Source organism: Buceros rhinoceros, unplaced genomic scaffold, assembly GCF_000710305.1.
Source record: "Buceros rhinoceros silvestris isolate BGI_N320 unplaced genomic scaffold, ASM71030v1 scaffold7516, whole genome shotgun sequence".
Classification (NCBI taxonomy): Eukaryota; Metazoa; Chordata; class Aves; order Bucerotiformes; family Bucerotidae; genus Buceros; species Buceros rhinoceros.
Genome location: NW_010416867.1, coordinates 105,365 through 120,970, shown reverse-complemented (window position 1 = coordinate 120,970; position 15,606 = coordinate 105,365). Strand labels below are relative to the sequence as shown.

General features: G+C 40.9%; 1 protein-coding gene across 1 annotated transcript in view; it reads left to right on the top strand.

The window, feature by feature from the left end:
- Nucleotides 1-5,114: 5,114 nt before the first annotated feature.
- LOC104495043 (testican-1-like) overlaps nucleotides 5,115-15,606 on the top strand; it is a 91,295-nt gene continuing 80,803 nt past the window's right edge. The window contains exons 1-3 of the mRNA XM_010137963.1: nucleotides 5,115-5,219; nucleotides 6,476-6,540; nucleotides 6,858-6,990. Coding sequence (XP_010136265.1) covers nucleotides 5,115-5,219; nucleotides 6,476-6,540; nucleotides 6,858-6,990 — 303 coding nt within the window. The remainder of the gene's footprint in view (nucleotides 5,220-6,475; nucleotides 6,541-6,857; nucleotides 6,991-15,606) is intronic.

Here is a 15,606-nt window from a genome sequence, read left to right as displayed (position 1 = left end):
GTATTAAATAAGGAGTCTGTATCTAATTCAAAAGCTTAGTATCTTTTTTTTTCCAAGGCAATATGTGTAGACTCTTTTCTTCACATAGCTTGACTAGTAGTAGCTCAAGGTATATACAGCTGTTGTGAAAAATATGAAAGGTTGTAGAAATGAGGTCAGACTCTTAGCTCTAGTAAACAGAATACAAAAATGATAAAAAGAGAGAAGAAAGCATTGCCATTTATACTGGCAAATTTCAGTTCTGTCATTCTTTTCCTCAAGAACAAAGAGAAACAGCTTGTGCAAAGGACAGATAGCACCAGCCAGGCACTGCTGGGTTTATCTTTAGAGTGATAAGCTTCCTTCGGGGAGTCAGGAACAAACTGTGCATGAGGCATAGAGAAGGTACAGGCAGTACATTTTAAATGCTTCCCACAGTGAATTGTTCCAGCTTCAGGAATCCATTTAAGTTTCTCTGTGAGAGCTCCTTCCAGCTTCTTAGGAAGCACAAATACTTGGTACCTGCTTTGGTGCACTGAACCTTTTATTTTTATTTCCGTAGGGCTTGACTGATGTGTAATTGTATGTGACATATGACATTTGATGATGTCTAGATGTGATGATGTCAAGATGATGTCTAGAAAGAAAGGTGGATGAAGTTAACCTTGAGGAATGTCTCCATGCAAGCTGCGATTGAAAACTAATGCTCAGAACTCACAAAGACCTGAAGACAAGGTTTTATTGCTAATCCTTGCAGTAGCTGGACCCACCTGTGGGTGCCTGACTCCAACCTGCCTTCCAGGGATCTTGCAAACCCTGAGGATGGTGAGATGACTTGTGCTGCATGGAAGAGGTCTCTGGAAGAGACCACTGGGAAGAGATGGTCTTCCCTGCCATCAGCCCAACTAGGACCAGAGCTCTGAGGGCTTTCAGACATCTGGCTGTAGAGCAGAGGAAATAGGAACTTTATGTGTCAAGCACTTGCAAAGCCCCAACCTTGGGACCTCAAGGTCATTTGCAGCCCGAGATAAACTGGCACACCACCGTCTAGACCCTCAGTGGCAATGTCCAGTAAAAGTTCAGTAACACCAATTTCTCTCCATGAAAGAATTTGATTCTGTCAAGTTAGTATTTTGTAGTTAAGGCCTGTTTTAGCAAAAAATTCCTGACCCACTCAGTACCACTCAGATAGGACCTGAAGTAGGTAGTGTGTTATTTTAGGCAGCAGAATCGCAGAGGTGAGCATTGCAAGTAATTTGCTGTATGTATTGAACTAAATTCCACACTGGTGCAATGTCACTGAAACAGTGACTTCAAGAACAAGAGCAGACAGTACCAATCTCTCTATTTTGTTTACCTGACGCTTTCTCTTAGAAGATAGTGAGTAACTTGTTTGTTGGAGTTTTTCGAGAAACTTTCTGGTGTTATTTGCAACAGACCTTTGAAAATTCATCTAACAGAAACTCCTTCGGCTGAAGAAGTGTCTTTTTCTTGTCCAGTACAGTTACTAAATAGGTTCTGAAGTCCTAAGGAGGAACTTTTACGTACTGTCGTCATCTTCTCAAAACTTTGGCAGGACTTTCAGGATAATAGCCTGCCAACTTGTATTCAAAGGAGCCTGATTTGCAAGTGCACTAAACCCAGCAGTGATTAATCTGCTAATTTATTGGAAATAACTTGTTTTGAAGAGGAGTGACGTACTCTTAATATTGTAAATTTTCTTCTGAAAAGTGAATTTTATATCTTTTTTAATACTAAACTTCATTTACAGCTTCAATTGAATTTGCACTTGGACAATCAAGTGCAAATCAACATAAAAGCACAGGACTGGTCTCGCTTATAAAACCTGTTGATATTTTGGCTGTTCCTAGCTGGCAGTGATAATACTAATTGAAAGAACAGAACAGTTTGCCATTTGAAATTACATTATAATTTCTCAATTGTTTTTCTCGTAGTCATTATCTTATGTAGCAATGTTATACAGCTTATTAGAATGTAATATGCCCATGTTTTCTGATAAGCTGTTGTCTCAAAATTGGACACTAATATTCTTGATTTGCACATTCTGTATCAAATTTACAAGGTCTTGTTTTTAATTGCATGTCTTTATAGACACCCTAATCATATCATACTCTATTCACCACAGCTTCACCTAGAGATTATCAACAAGAGAAATCAGCTGCAGAGCATTGTAAGAGATCATTGTCTTCTCAATAAGTAAATTAATTAAAATCTATCAATGAGTTCAGTAAGAAAATGAACTTTGTGCGATATTTTGGCAGTAAGTATTGGGTGAAGCTATGCTTATCCATTTCATATCCACTCTCACTTCTTGTGTTGTCATTGTAATCCTGTGGTGATGCCCTCCAGGTTGCACCTTAAAAGATAAAGTATTCCCTTTTAAAAATGCCATTTTAAAATTTCAATTTCTCCAAGAGTATTTCAGGGCAAATGAAAATGAAATTACTCACAGTTCTAGGACCTATGTAAGATTTAAAAATAAATGTAAATATAACACATTGTGAATGTAAATAAACAAAACATTTTTGTGCAAGTGACTTCATTTTGGCCTCTGGCTTTGCAGAGGTTATTTCCATGCATGCTGTTCTGGGCTGGGCAGAGATCCCCAAACAGCACAGCCCGTATCATCCTCTCAGAGAGCTTCTCAGGATATGGCTCAAAACTATGACTTACATGTTTGTGATGTTTGGTTTGAGCATTGGCTTTGGTAAAATTTTGCTAAATCAAAGGCAGAGTTCAACCCCCCAGCAAGCTGTCTCAGTGCCAAGAGCTGGTGCTCCCAGTCAGGAACAACCCCTAGTCACCAGCCTGGTGCGAAGAGGCTGGGTGGTTTGCATCCCCCGGGCTCTCAGCAGGGGCAAGGTGACCAGCTGCACTCATCAGCTCCCAGTGGAACTAAGCTGCTGGCTCCCCAGCACACACCTGGAAGCATTAAAACCTTAGGTGGAGCCAGCTTTTCTAGAGCTTCTGAGCTTCCTCTTCCACAACTGAGGCTTTGTGCTTGGAAGACCCAGCGCTTGGCAGTGCAGGTTGTGGCACTGGGGCAGGCTGTGCAGCATGGCTGGCTGGAGCGACTGTGTGTGGTCCTAGCATCTGGCTGATGGCTTCTGGAAACCCTGCTGCGTTCTCCCTCTTCCTGGGGAAGCAAAGCAGATGTGGTCTCCCTGCGTCCTCGCAGTATGTGGTAAGCAGTGAGTCTGTGTAATGAGCAATGAAGTTGAGTCTGTGTACGGTCTCCCTGTGGTGAAGTGTGAATGTTTCAAAGCACTAGAATTTCTTTGTGTGTTAAAATGTTAAGAGGCTGAATTATGTAAAACTGAACAACTCCTTAAATCTGAGGCTTTTCAGTGCATTGGTTCACCAGTCTGAAAACCAAGAGCGTGCAGGGTTTGCCTGCCAGCCTTGAGTAAGACAGTCATGTCTGCCTGGTTCTGGAATACGGACCGTGCTCGGTCCTCTTGTTCTCATAGACGTGGCAGACACTTACCTCGGGGGGGTGGGGCGGGGCGGGGTCTTGTTTGTTCTTTCTGCACAGCTGTTATTTTTGAGTGATTTGTAGTAGATCCTTTCAACTCTGAGACTTAAAGCAGGATTAAAGTTGGTTAAGTTGTCAGGAAAAAACCCAATACAGACTAATTTGCTTTGGCCTGGCTCACTCCTGACATGTTTATTCTGAAACAAGACGATTAGCATAGCAAAACATGTTCCCAGCCTCGATGAGTGTGCGCTGCCATTGAGAAGGGATTTGCTGGCTGGCTGCTTGTGGCAGCCGAGATTCTTTTCTAGGTTTTAATTTGTTTGTTTGGATGTTTGATGTGTTGTGAGGGGTTATAGGATTGAAAAGTTTCCAGGAGTGTTACCCAGCCTCTCAAAATATCCCTCCAGGAAAAAAAAAATACATATTTGCTTCTGGAAAATAATGTTCTCTCTAGGAAATGGGGGCTTGTCTATATTTTTGGTGGGGGTGTGGAATTGGGGTGTCTAGTTAAAACTTCCAGCTATTGCTCACTTGGCCAAGCTGACAAAAATTAGTTTTGATTTGCTTCAAACAGTGACATTTTGCACTATTGTTTCTGACAAAAATGTAGCTTGTAAAGAATATATTCATTTTTGAAACCCAATTGTCTTTTGCAAGCAAAACACTGATTTGGGGCTGCTGCAGGTTTCTTCCAGCAATCTCCTGCCTTGTTTTGCACGTGAAGTGCTACCAAAACCACTTTTTGAGCCAATGAAATGCTCTGAGATGTGCTCCACTGTGAATTCTTCTTGCTGTTAAATATCACTCTCTTTGAGAGTACGTTTCCTTTTACTGTCAGAAGAAGATCCAGAAGATGAAGGGAATAGGGAGGAAGAGAAATGTTTCCTTCAGCATCTGTAAGTGAAGCTCTGCAAATCACACTCAGGTGAAGCCGATGTTTGTTCTAGCTAAGGGGGAGGCTCTGCTTCTGCTTGCTGTTGGCTTCGAGGCAGCTGCAGTGAGTGCAGAGCTTGCGCCTGAGGCTGTGCGTGTTCCTTTTGACTCTCAGTGATTGAAAGGGCCACCAGGCTTGATGAGCTGCTGAAATGACTCAAAATGGACCAATTAAATTACTTTTTTTTTAAGTGAGAATGGGAGATTGGAAAACATTATTGACTCTAGAAGAATCTTCCAGTAGAAACTGGCTTTGCAGAATGAATCTTGATGACCAAGGCAGGATTAAAGAAATTAAGAGCAGGGAGGGTGTGAGGCCATGTCCAGAGTGGACTTTTCTTTTAAGGTTGTAGTGTGAAATGCCTGAATGCCATTTGGTCCACACGTGCCGTGCAATGTATTCTATGCTTGCCACTCAGAGCCTGGAGGTGCTGTGATTTGTTAGGCAGCAGTCTAGTGAAGAGCTTCAATCTGCATTTAATTTTGATGAGGTGCTCATTAGTTCAGTCACTCATCTCCATCCTGCGTGCTTTGTGGTTAATGGTTTTGATGACGATGGCACTAAATCATACACTTCAAGTTTAGCATTTCTATAACTAATCCTGAGACTCTCTTCTTAACTACTTCCAATACAGACAAGGGTCTGTCTTTTGAGATTGTGGAAATCAAAGTCTGTGAAAAGGTTAAAGTCTGTTTTTGGACCATGACCCATCCAAAGGAGAAGCACAGCACCTTTCGCATCCATCTCCAGGCTCTGCTCATCAGTGTCTACCGTGCTCCACCCAAACGTGCTTTTGACTCAGAGTCTGTGAGTTTCCAGAATTGCAGGGCCATAAGTGAATGAGGGAATCTTCTTGTCAAGCTGAAAAGACAAAAGAAATGCCTGTAATCAAAACTGTTTCAGAAAATAAGATAATCATTGCGTTTTAGTAACAAAGCATTGTTGGAGGCAAGTGGGCTGCGGAAAAGTCAATTGCTCTGAAAAATAGATCGTTTGTAGAGCCCTGGCGTAAGAGAGCCTGTCTGCAGAGTTGTGTTTGGGGGTTCAGAGCCAAGCAACCACCCTTCCACAGCATTTAGCACCTGGTGTAATGGTAACTCTGCAAGTCAGAGCCCGTCTGAAGGAGGGAGAGCTACTCTGCGTGCGAAGAAAACTTCTTCAAAATAACAAGGGAATTTAGTCTTAAATACTAGGCTTCTGTTTTCAAAGTTTATTATATCATGATTGGATTCCTTCTGTGGACACAAGCTTGCTAATAGTACTATTCATCACTGACAAAGGTTAGACCTGAAGACAACTAGAACTGAGATGAAGGAATACAGTTGTTATTATTTTAGCAGCTGAAGGTGTCATTGCATCAGAGCCAGGATTGGGTAGCAAATTGCAAGCTGTAGTGAAATTGGTTTAAAAAATATCTGTATATATTTTTCTAAAATGGTGATAAAGTCATTCAGCGACACTTTGGAATGTATTACTAGCTGAACTGTTTTATTTTTTTTTATCGTGGTATGAGACCAGATGGTGGTTATTTTTCTTAAGTGTGCAGCAAAGCTGATGCAATGGCTCGCCTTCCCTTGTAAATGCTTTCAAGTGGAAGACAAGTACACGTGGCCAAAATGAATCTACACCGTAACATTGACTTGTGGTTTCTAAAGCAAACAATCAGCTCACAACAGTAGCTGGTGATAATTATTTAATGGTGTATCAGTCAAGTAGTTCATTATGGCAGGAAGATGAGCTGTTAATCAGAATCAATTGCACATGTTTTGCAGTAAGTTTTTGGCGTGGATGTCTTTTCATGGACATTTTCAATGCAATAATTGAGTAGTCCATGACTTGAGGACAACCGCAGTCACTCTACAAGTGCATTTGTAGATTTGGAGCTGCTCTCTGTTGCTTTACAGCGTTCTTGGGGGGACTGTGGTCAATCTGAGAACAGCAGCTGGTAGAGGCTGGTGTGTGGAGAGGGCGGCTGCGTGCACAGCGACAGTTGTTTGGTGAATTTGTATGGTTTTATAAGCATAATATAAGTTTCAGTGTTTTTCAAAGAATCTTGTTTTAAGTGTCACTACTGTAACTTGGCAACTCGGAGAAGACCTGGTGGAACTGTCTGTAAGTACAACCCGATGTAACATTACTCGCCTGCTTCACCAGAAACACCATGTGGTTCAACAAAGTGCTGTCGTCTTAAGTGAAGTCTTTTGTGGTTATAAATCAAAATGAAGCTGTCAATTATTGTAAATCTAGGCATGCCTACCAATTTATGGCTTTTTAGATTGTCTGCTGTAATGTACAGAACCATTGTCAGGAGCTCTATTTAATTCTTTTAAATTAACACTGTGTTGAGAAGCCACCTTTGCCTTATTGAGAGACACATTCATTGTTCTGTTCTATGTCAGCACATTAAAAAAAAAAAAAACAACCCTGATGTCTTTTATTTTACAGCCTTCGACAAAAGAAAGGGAGCTCGGCCCAGAAGCACTGGAGTGGACCAGCTAACATCGTAAAGTGCAAGCCTTGCCCCATGACGCATGCCAGCGCTGTCTGTGGATCTGATGGACACACATATACCACCAAGGTAGGGTCTGCCCCTGGCCCGAAGTGCTGTCAGTCGTGGCCATCCAGGCTGCAGTACAAGATGAAATAGCTTTCATTAACAGGCGGTATTAAATTACAGTCTACTTCAGCTTGGGAATATTTTTTGTGTAAAAATTGCTGATAAATGTAAATTTGTACATATTTGACAAAGAGTGCATCAGAATGACAGATCAGAATCTTAAGACTTTCATGTGATTCATGTTTCTCTAAATAGCTCATTCTTGCTAATGAAGTAGAATGCTTTCAGTATTGGTGATGCAACAGAAAAAATCCATTTGGTCAGATTGGCTTGTTCAGTCAAGAGGGGCTGGGGATAGTTCTTGTGCTTAAGATTTGCTCTCCAAATGGTAAAGTAACTTGGTAGTATCATTTTTGTGTGATAGGTCTTTTTTTATTAATTTTTTTCCATGCTGCCTGGGTAGCATATTACAGCTCATTTAAACCACGGTTTTGATAGGCTTATGTGCCAGATGCAGCATATACGGTATCATAAAAAAATTCCATATCTCAGTGGGGATGAATTGGCTCATTGTTATATTGAAAATATGATCACCTCAGGGCTTGACTCAATAAAACAAACTGGATTCACAGCCATTCCAGCCAGTCCAGATCTCCCCTTACAGAATAAAGCCTTCCATGTCTCAGGTATGTGTTCTGTAAACAGCACCTCAGGCACTGGCAGGGTGCTTAGGGAGTACCCGTCATGTTTTCTTCCCTTCCTATATGCAAGGTAAGGTTTGACAGCTGATAAACCTAACCTTTAAAATCCAAAAATAGCCCTCCAAAAATCCAGGAAAAAAGTGAGCCGGGAAGAAATTCCCGGCTGTGATGTAACCATGATGGTGACATCACAGCTGCATTACGTTTTCAGCCAGGCAGCTTGAATTCTTCATCCGTTAATGGACACACAGATTACTGTGCTGCTGTGGCTAATTCAGTGATGTCTCTCTTCTGTTCTGGATGAGGGATTTGAGTGGCTAAAGGAGCAAATCAGCAGAAACTCTCATCCTTGCACACAGGATGCGGGAAAGGGGCTCCAAGTTGCCTGTTAAGCAAGCATTTTTAAAAGATTTATTCTGAATCAACTTTGTCTCATCTTCATTTATTTATTTACTTAATGAGTGTTTAAGTCTCAGTTGCTCCTGTCCTAGCAATTGAAAACTACAGCATCATGTTAGTCTCAAGTGCAGCAACTTCTCTTCTGCAGATTTTGTCCATCTTCTGTACCGCTGCCTGGGGAAGGTCGGGTTTCATTGCTTTTGGAGAACTGTTCCACAGGAGCGATTGCTCATCACTTTGCAGATATGTAGCTGCTTTTTCTAAAATTTTTTTTGGGTTGAAGGCTCTTCCAGTATCGTGCCGATCGGTAATTTCTGCGTGACAATTGTCCTAGCGAAAGGATGTGTTTGCTTAACCTTTATGCAGTATCAAGGAGATGCTTATGCAGCAAAATGCAATAGTCCTGCTATAAGTACTTTGTAAATGTGTGAATATGGTGTTGGGGCAGGAACATCATTGTCTCTACAATTTCTTCTAAGCTCTGCTTCATTGATTTATTTCTTCAGTTTGGATTTTTTTTTTTTAAAAGACATTTTGGTAAATGAGCTGAAATTACTCTAGGTGAAGGATTAAAACTAAGTGGTATTCTCTAATATCCTAACAAATAATGTTGCTAGGGTCAGTAATGATCGTGGGATTCTGGTATCTTTTATGAACGGAATGCAACTGCTTCCCTCAATTAGTTTCCACCAGGGAAGGGTAAGACAGAGGGATCACAGTAAGTCACTAAAAGCTTTTCTTTGGTACTTTTCTTGCACATGCAGTGCATTAGCCAATGTTATTTCTGACAATGCAGCACTGAGGTGTTCTAGTGTTGACTGTAAAAATGCAGAAAAGGAGGAGGTTTGAGAGTGAGCAAATACCACACTGCTTTGTGCTTGTATGTATGTATCTGGCTCTGCATCAGCTGCTTAGTGACCGTTTAAGGAGATGCTGGGGAAAGGAAAGGATTCTTGCTAAGCTCATAAATGAAACGTGGAGAGTAGCCACTACATTTCAGGGGGAAAAAATTCATCTGAAATTGTGTATTGGCCTTCCACTCACATAGGCAGACAGGTGAGAGTAGCCACTACATTTCAGGGGGAAAAAAGTCATCTGAAATTGTGTATTGGCCTTCTACTCACATAGGCAGACAGGCGGTATACACGTATGCACCAGCGTTTTGATCTGTCCTGGCTCGGTTTGATTTTTGCCTCGTCCTGCCAGCACAGCGGGGGCTTAGGCAGGAGACAGGGTTTGGGCTTGGAGATCATGGACTGACAGAGCAGCATCAAAGCGATTCAGTGATGACTGGGGGCTACCGTGCCACGCTGTCGGTAATGTCTGTACCCGGGATTGCGCTTTCCCTGCTTTGAACTGTTAGCTGAGGTAAAAATGAATCAAAGGAGAGGCTGCAGCAGAAGTATGACTGTCTGATAAAATGCAGATGAAACCTGGGTGTCAATAAATGCACACTAATTCACATTAAGGGAAAATAGCCAAATATACACATCACAGGCTCTCATTCAGCCACTTGATCTCAGAATAGTTCTGGCTGTTTCTCAGAAGACATTATAATGACCACTGCCAGGCAAAAATGCAAATACAGTGTTGAAAAACAAACTGAGAACAAACACCAAGCAGTATCATGCCTCTCTGTAAATGCCTGGACTTCTCATTGCCTTCAATTATCATCACTTCTACCATGTCAGTGCTGAGATGAACGGGGAGGTGCTCGGAGGAGGGCAGCAGTGGCTGTCCGAGGTGTGGAACTGCAAGGAAACAGAATTAACCAAACGCTTCGGCGTGATTTTACATGAAATCATGACTAATACTGGAACAGGAACATTGGACTTTGTAATGCACGATCTAACGAAACTTGAGTCAATGGTTTCAAAACAAAGTATTTTTATTTTTTTTCAGCTCAAAGTTGTTAAATTCACTGCAGGCCAAAGATACAAATGGGATTTACAGAAATCCATGGCGAATGGATCCACCGCAGGCTGCTTAACCTCCAGCACGCTGAGTCCCTAAACCAGTGATGACCAGAAGCTGGGACCGTTGGTGTACTTCAAGAGGACTGATTTTTTTTTTTTTCCTGTGTCTTATTTGCTCTTTGACTCCTTTGTAATTTTCTTATTCTAAAGGATGTGCGAATCGGTAGCATACTTAGGCGGAGGGATCGAAGGTATGAACTGCGATTCTTGGATTTTTATGCAGAAGTGGAGGCCTCTGTATCTTTAGATAAGGCAAGCTGCTAAGGGAGCTAACGTACTCCTCATCAGAGTACTGCCCTTCAAGAACGGAGCGTATTCCTTTTCCATTTCAGCTTTGACTTGGGTTGAAATTTCTTTTTAAACAGGTCTCAGTTGTTCTGTATATCATTGCTTGGCATTTTTAGTTTCTGCCCCTTAGAAGTTTAGTTTCAGATGTTAAAGCAAAATTAAGACTGCAGTTCTTGATCTAAAATGGTGCTCAATGGAGCTTGAGGAATGTGGAGGAATTTGATATGTTCTCTTTATGAAAACTTCAAGAAATCTTGAAGGATTCAAGTCCAGGAAAGTAACATAAAATGCATTTTTAGTTGTTGCTCTTTTAAATGATGTCTTTTTCCTGACTGGGTAGTAAAATCTTCCATTCATAAAGGCTATATGGCAAAATACCAACAGCGTTATCACCTTGCTGGTTTGCACTGTTTGATGATCCTCAGGCTGTTAGGCTCTTTGTTCTAGTGCTTTCTGTGGAGATTGCATTTGGGGGGGAAAAAAAAAGCATTCTGCTTATGTTAATTATAGTGCTGGTGATTCTGGGAACTGACTGTGCCCATCCACCTTGGTTGTAAGGGCTTAGGATTCTCTAAAGGCAGCCGTTTGCGGAGCAGCAGTGGAAATGTTACTGGCCCAGCAGAAGAATGGGCTGCGTGGGGCGTTCTTGAGGCTCGTTACTGCAGTGTGGTGTTACGCCTGGCTGTCTCTCGATGCTCAGTAACTGACACTGTGGGTAAAAGAGTGAAACAGCATAACGGAACATAATGGGTTATCGGCAGGTCGAAGCATCCCCAGGAAGGCAGCAGGACAGGCTTTCCTGAGGACTTCTAACTGAATGGCTTTTCCTCAAAACCAACATTATTTTAAAATAGTGACATTTTCTTAGTGAACGAAGACTTTGTAGACCTAGAGGCAAGAATTCCCTGATAAAATGGGGGAGAGTGATCCAACCCAAAGCACTCAATAATACAAGGGTCGTAGGAAAAACTAAAACAATGTAAACTATAAACCACCACATTTAAGCACGTTGGTTGATAGAGCTCACGATTTTTAAGTTACTCTCTGTTCCATCAAATATACTGAAGTCTTCAGCCTCTCAACTTATTTACTGAGTGATAGTCAAAGCAATCTTTTTATTTCTTCCATTGGAAAATACTCAAAGGTGAAGGTACCACAAAGGCAAATTAGAAAATGTTGAAAATTGTGAGAAGTCCATGTCCAAATCTTGTGCTACAAGAGATTTAGAAGATCATCTGAACTATTGCCATAGGAGACTTAAGGTACTGAGTGCTTTGATGGATCTTAAGTTGATTTAGCTTCATATGTGGGAGTTGTACTGCTTGAAAAATCCCACTGCCCTTTGGGCATTAAACCTTTCTGAGTCTTTCTGAAGTGTCTTCAAAATTTGTCTCAATTGTTGGTCGGGGTTATTTCGTGTGCTTCACAGAAGTGTTGAAGTTGAAGGAGGTGGAGATGTTTGGCTGTGGTGGGGCTTTTTGTTCTTGTTTTGTTTTCTAGATGACAAACTAATTCTTAGTGATAGGATTCTTTAGTTGCACCAACAAGTCAGTGCTTGTGCATGACAAACTTTGAGCACAGATGCAGCCTGTATCTACTCAGTCCTCATACTGGTTTTCCAGCAATTGATTCCAGCATTTTTTTTTTCTTATGTAGTTTTGTGTTATTTCTGGATACTTTAGAAACTCACTATCATCCTTTCCTGTGAACTTTGAACTCTGTGGGCTTCAGGTTTGTCAAGTATTTTGCTGAGTCTCTAGATACTGCTCGAAATGCAAATGTTTTAAGATGTGCACGCTCTCTCCCTTATTACAAAACTTCGTACCCAGAAAACAACAATTTCTCTTTACAACAGCTCTGTTTAATACTCTGACAATACAAAGCACTTCTGTAGGGTATTGCAGTCAGAGTTTTCAAAGCTCTTTAAAGTACTAATGAATTAAGCTCATGAGGTAAGTAAGCCCTGTAAAGAGCACTATGTAATTAGTTAATGTTTTTGTCAGCAACACATTAAGAAGAATAACTCTGTTGCTGTCAGTTTTACAGGAAGTTTAATTAAGCTAGTTAATAAAGCAATTACCTGTACATGACGATGGCTGCACTTAACTAATTAGAAAATGAAAATAAGGATCATCTTAAATTACAAAACATACCACCTCAATGAGTAATGGGCCCTTCAAAGATGGAGAGGTACACTGCTATAATTATTATGCTTCTAATTAGGTACACTGTTGTTCTGCAGATTTTAATTAAATCATTGCAAACTAATTAAGTTTCATCATGTATCTTTTTGTTTGAAAATGGAAAAATTGCCTCCTGTTGTCATAACATTAGGTACCAAATTTGATATTAAGGCACGTGCAAGAGAATTTTCCAGAAATCTTGACACGGAAGCAAAACTACTGACTAAAATAAGACGACAGTGTTAGCTAAACTATCCTAAAGGCTTCCTGTTGTTTTTATGAGTGTGTTTTGGTTTTTTTTCCTCTGCATGGTCACAAGGAATGAGCAAAGAACCAGGAACAGGGTAGATGTCAGTTCTTGAGTACCTTGTAGTCCATGCCGACGCCTTAAGGTAGGTGTGTCTAAGAGGAGGCTTTGCATATGTTCAAAGAATGACATTTATCTCTTGGTCAATTTATGTATTCAAAAAAAAAGGCTTTCTGCCTCATAGTGGTGTTGGAAATAAACAATCCAAGACAGAGGTCTGTGCTTTCCCCTGGTTAGGGTAACCTTTGTTAACTCTGAGGGAGCTGGGAAATACAACTTTTGAACTCTGCTCAAATAACCATGCAGTTCAGCAGCTCCTGCGCTTCCTTTCAAATCCTGGTTAGCTTTATGTTGAAGTGGAGAAGCTTTTTCTTTTCAGTGGTATCAGCTAGTAAATTCAAAATCACAAACGATCCTCTACCAATTTATGTCCTAACTGGGAAGAACTAGACCTGCATAACCACTGATCTGTGCGTTGTGGCTCTCTCCCCAGCCAAACCCCGTGAACATACACATTTGCAAGGTATTTCAGCTTCCATAGTAGGAGTTCTGAGAACAACCAAAATAAAGGCTTCTGCAGTGAATCCACACGTAGAGGAAAAAATGAAGAGCTCTGGGCAGTTTGTACAGGGTAAGGGCTGCTTTGCCATACGGCCAGGTTTGAGGTTCTGTGAATGAATGAGGAAAGGCGGTGGCTCAGGAGGTGAGGTTCATTCAGGGGCTGCTTGTTGCCATCCCTTCAGTCTTTGGAGACAGTCTTCATTAACACAGTTCTGCAAACACAGGTTGTCAAGAAGAAGATACCAAAACCAAGAAGTCTTTTTAATCCCATGAAGAATCCTCTAGCGAAGAGGATACAGGTTGGTTTTGTGGGAAACTGGCTACTTAAAACTCTGGTAAAGCCACTGGTCAGTGTGGAAAGAAAGAGGCTTGCTTTGGTTCTGCTGGAGGCTGATGGTCTCCTGTATCCTGCATAAAGGCAGGACAGAGCAATGTTGGAGGAGTTCTGGGGATGGAGTTAGATGGATCACAACCTGGTTTTGTTTCTGGTGTAATTTCTTTTGAGACATTACTTAAAATTCCAACTGCTTTGATTTGTACTGGGGCCAGCGAATGAAAGGCACCAACAGAAAGCAAAATTTATCCAAAGTTGTAATCCAAGTTTTAACAACGTTTGGTTAAACAAGTTGGTCTAATTGGGCTATGGCAGTGTTTATTTCCTTTCCCTTCCCTTGCCTCACAGGGAAAGGATATTTTTAGTTTGTTTCTCTGTATTCTAATATTGCTCAGTCCAAAACAATTTGGCTTTGCACAGGCTGGGTTCTTTGCGTTAACATATTTTGTCAGTTGCTAAATCTGTGCATTTTTTTCTTTAATTCCTGAATCTGTTCTTTTACCATAGCTAATACTTGTCGGCGTTGAATGTTTTAATTATTAAGTTAAGCCCACAGATTCTGGAGGAAATTGCAATAAAATGTTTCTATTAGGTGTTTTGCTGCAAGTGGTAATTCATTCTTCATGTTGTTGTGGCAGCTTTAGTAGAGAGAAAACACTGCTCTAAACTCCCTAAAATAAAAAAAACAACTCACCACCTTCTCAATACGTAGCTGCAGTAGTGATGTATAAATACTGTGCTGGGAAATGCAGTATAAAAACCTGTGCAGAATAAAATAACCTTCAGTTTTCCAACAAAAACACACCATCACTGAGTGACAGGAAGAGATGACGGTTCGGGCAGCACAAGGTTGCTCCATTTGCATCCAGCTCCCTTAAATTCTTTAGAAGCTGGTTTTCCCAAACAGTTCTGGTAATACTCACACAGCCCTGTAAAGCCACTGAAAGAGCTCAGCTTTTTGGAGCTGCGGAAACGCAGGATTTTGTGGTGGTTGTCTTGAGTTTCACCAGTGCACCCATGGAATAATAAACTCTAAATAAGTCAAGAGTGCGCTGCTGTGGGGGCCTTAGGCTTTTCTTATTGCGTTCATTTAAATTGACTAGAATTCAATCGATAGGGTTCACTTCAATGTATTTTCCTTAAATTGGACGTATGAATTTCATGTTTACCCACTGAGAGTCTCTAGAACTCTTGGTAATTAGATCCACCATATGATGATGCAGCTTCTCATGTTTACATGGTGGGGTGGAGGATGGTGGGTGTGGGTGAGTCGTACACGTCTAAAATACTCTTTGCCAAAGTACTGGCAAGCAATGAATATTTTTGGATTTTTCTTACGGCAATTTGTAGCATGCTAAAATTTAATTTAAATTCATGTTTCATTCTGGTTTTGGTGTTTATTGGGGCGATTGAGTTTTTTTAAAGTAGGAGGGATTGACTTTAAGTCACAAAGACCAGTGCAAGGACATGTTTGCTCCTGAGGCCTCTCTAATTTGCCCACGTTTTTTATTGAGAGAAATGATTTTTTGATGATTTTCAGCTTCATATTTACAAGCTTCTACAGCCTCAAAGGCAGTGTTTTTCTTCAGGCACCCAGGTAACTGCTGCCAATAATTAGAAGTCTGAATACGTAACACTCCCGCTGTTGACCGCTCAGTATTCCAGAAACTCTGAAAAACAACCTTTTTCTAGGGAGTGTTTTTTAAATATACGTGCTGAAGTCTTACTGAATTAAATAAGACCATCTCATTAGTGTCTTGAAAAATGAAGTTACTTGTCCATCTTCAGGCTGGAAGATGTAGGCCCATCAGCCACGTGTTACTCTGTAAATTAACAACTTGTTTAGTTCTCTAGGTCATTCCAAAAGTTTTGTTTTCTTGTTTTTCTT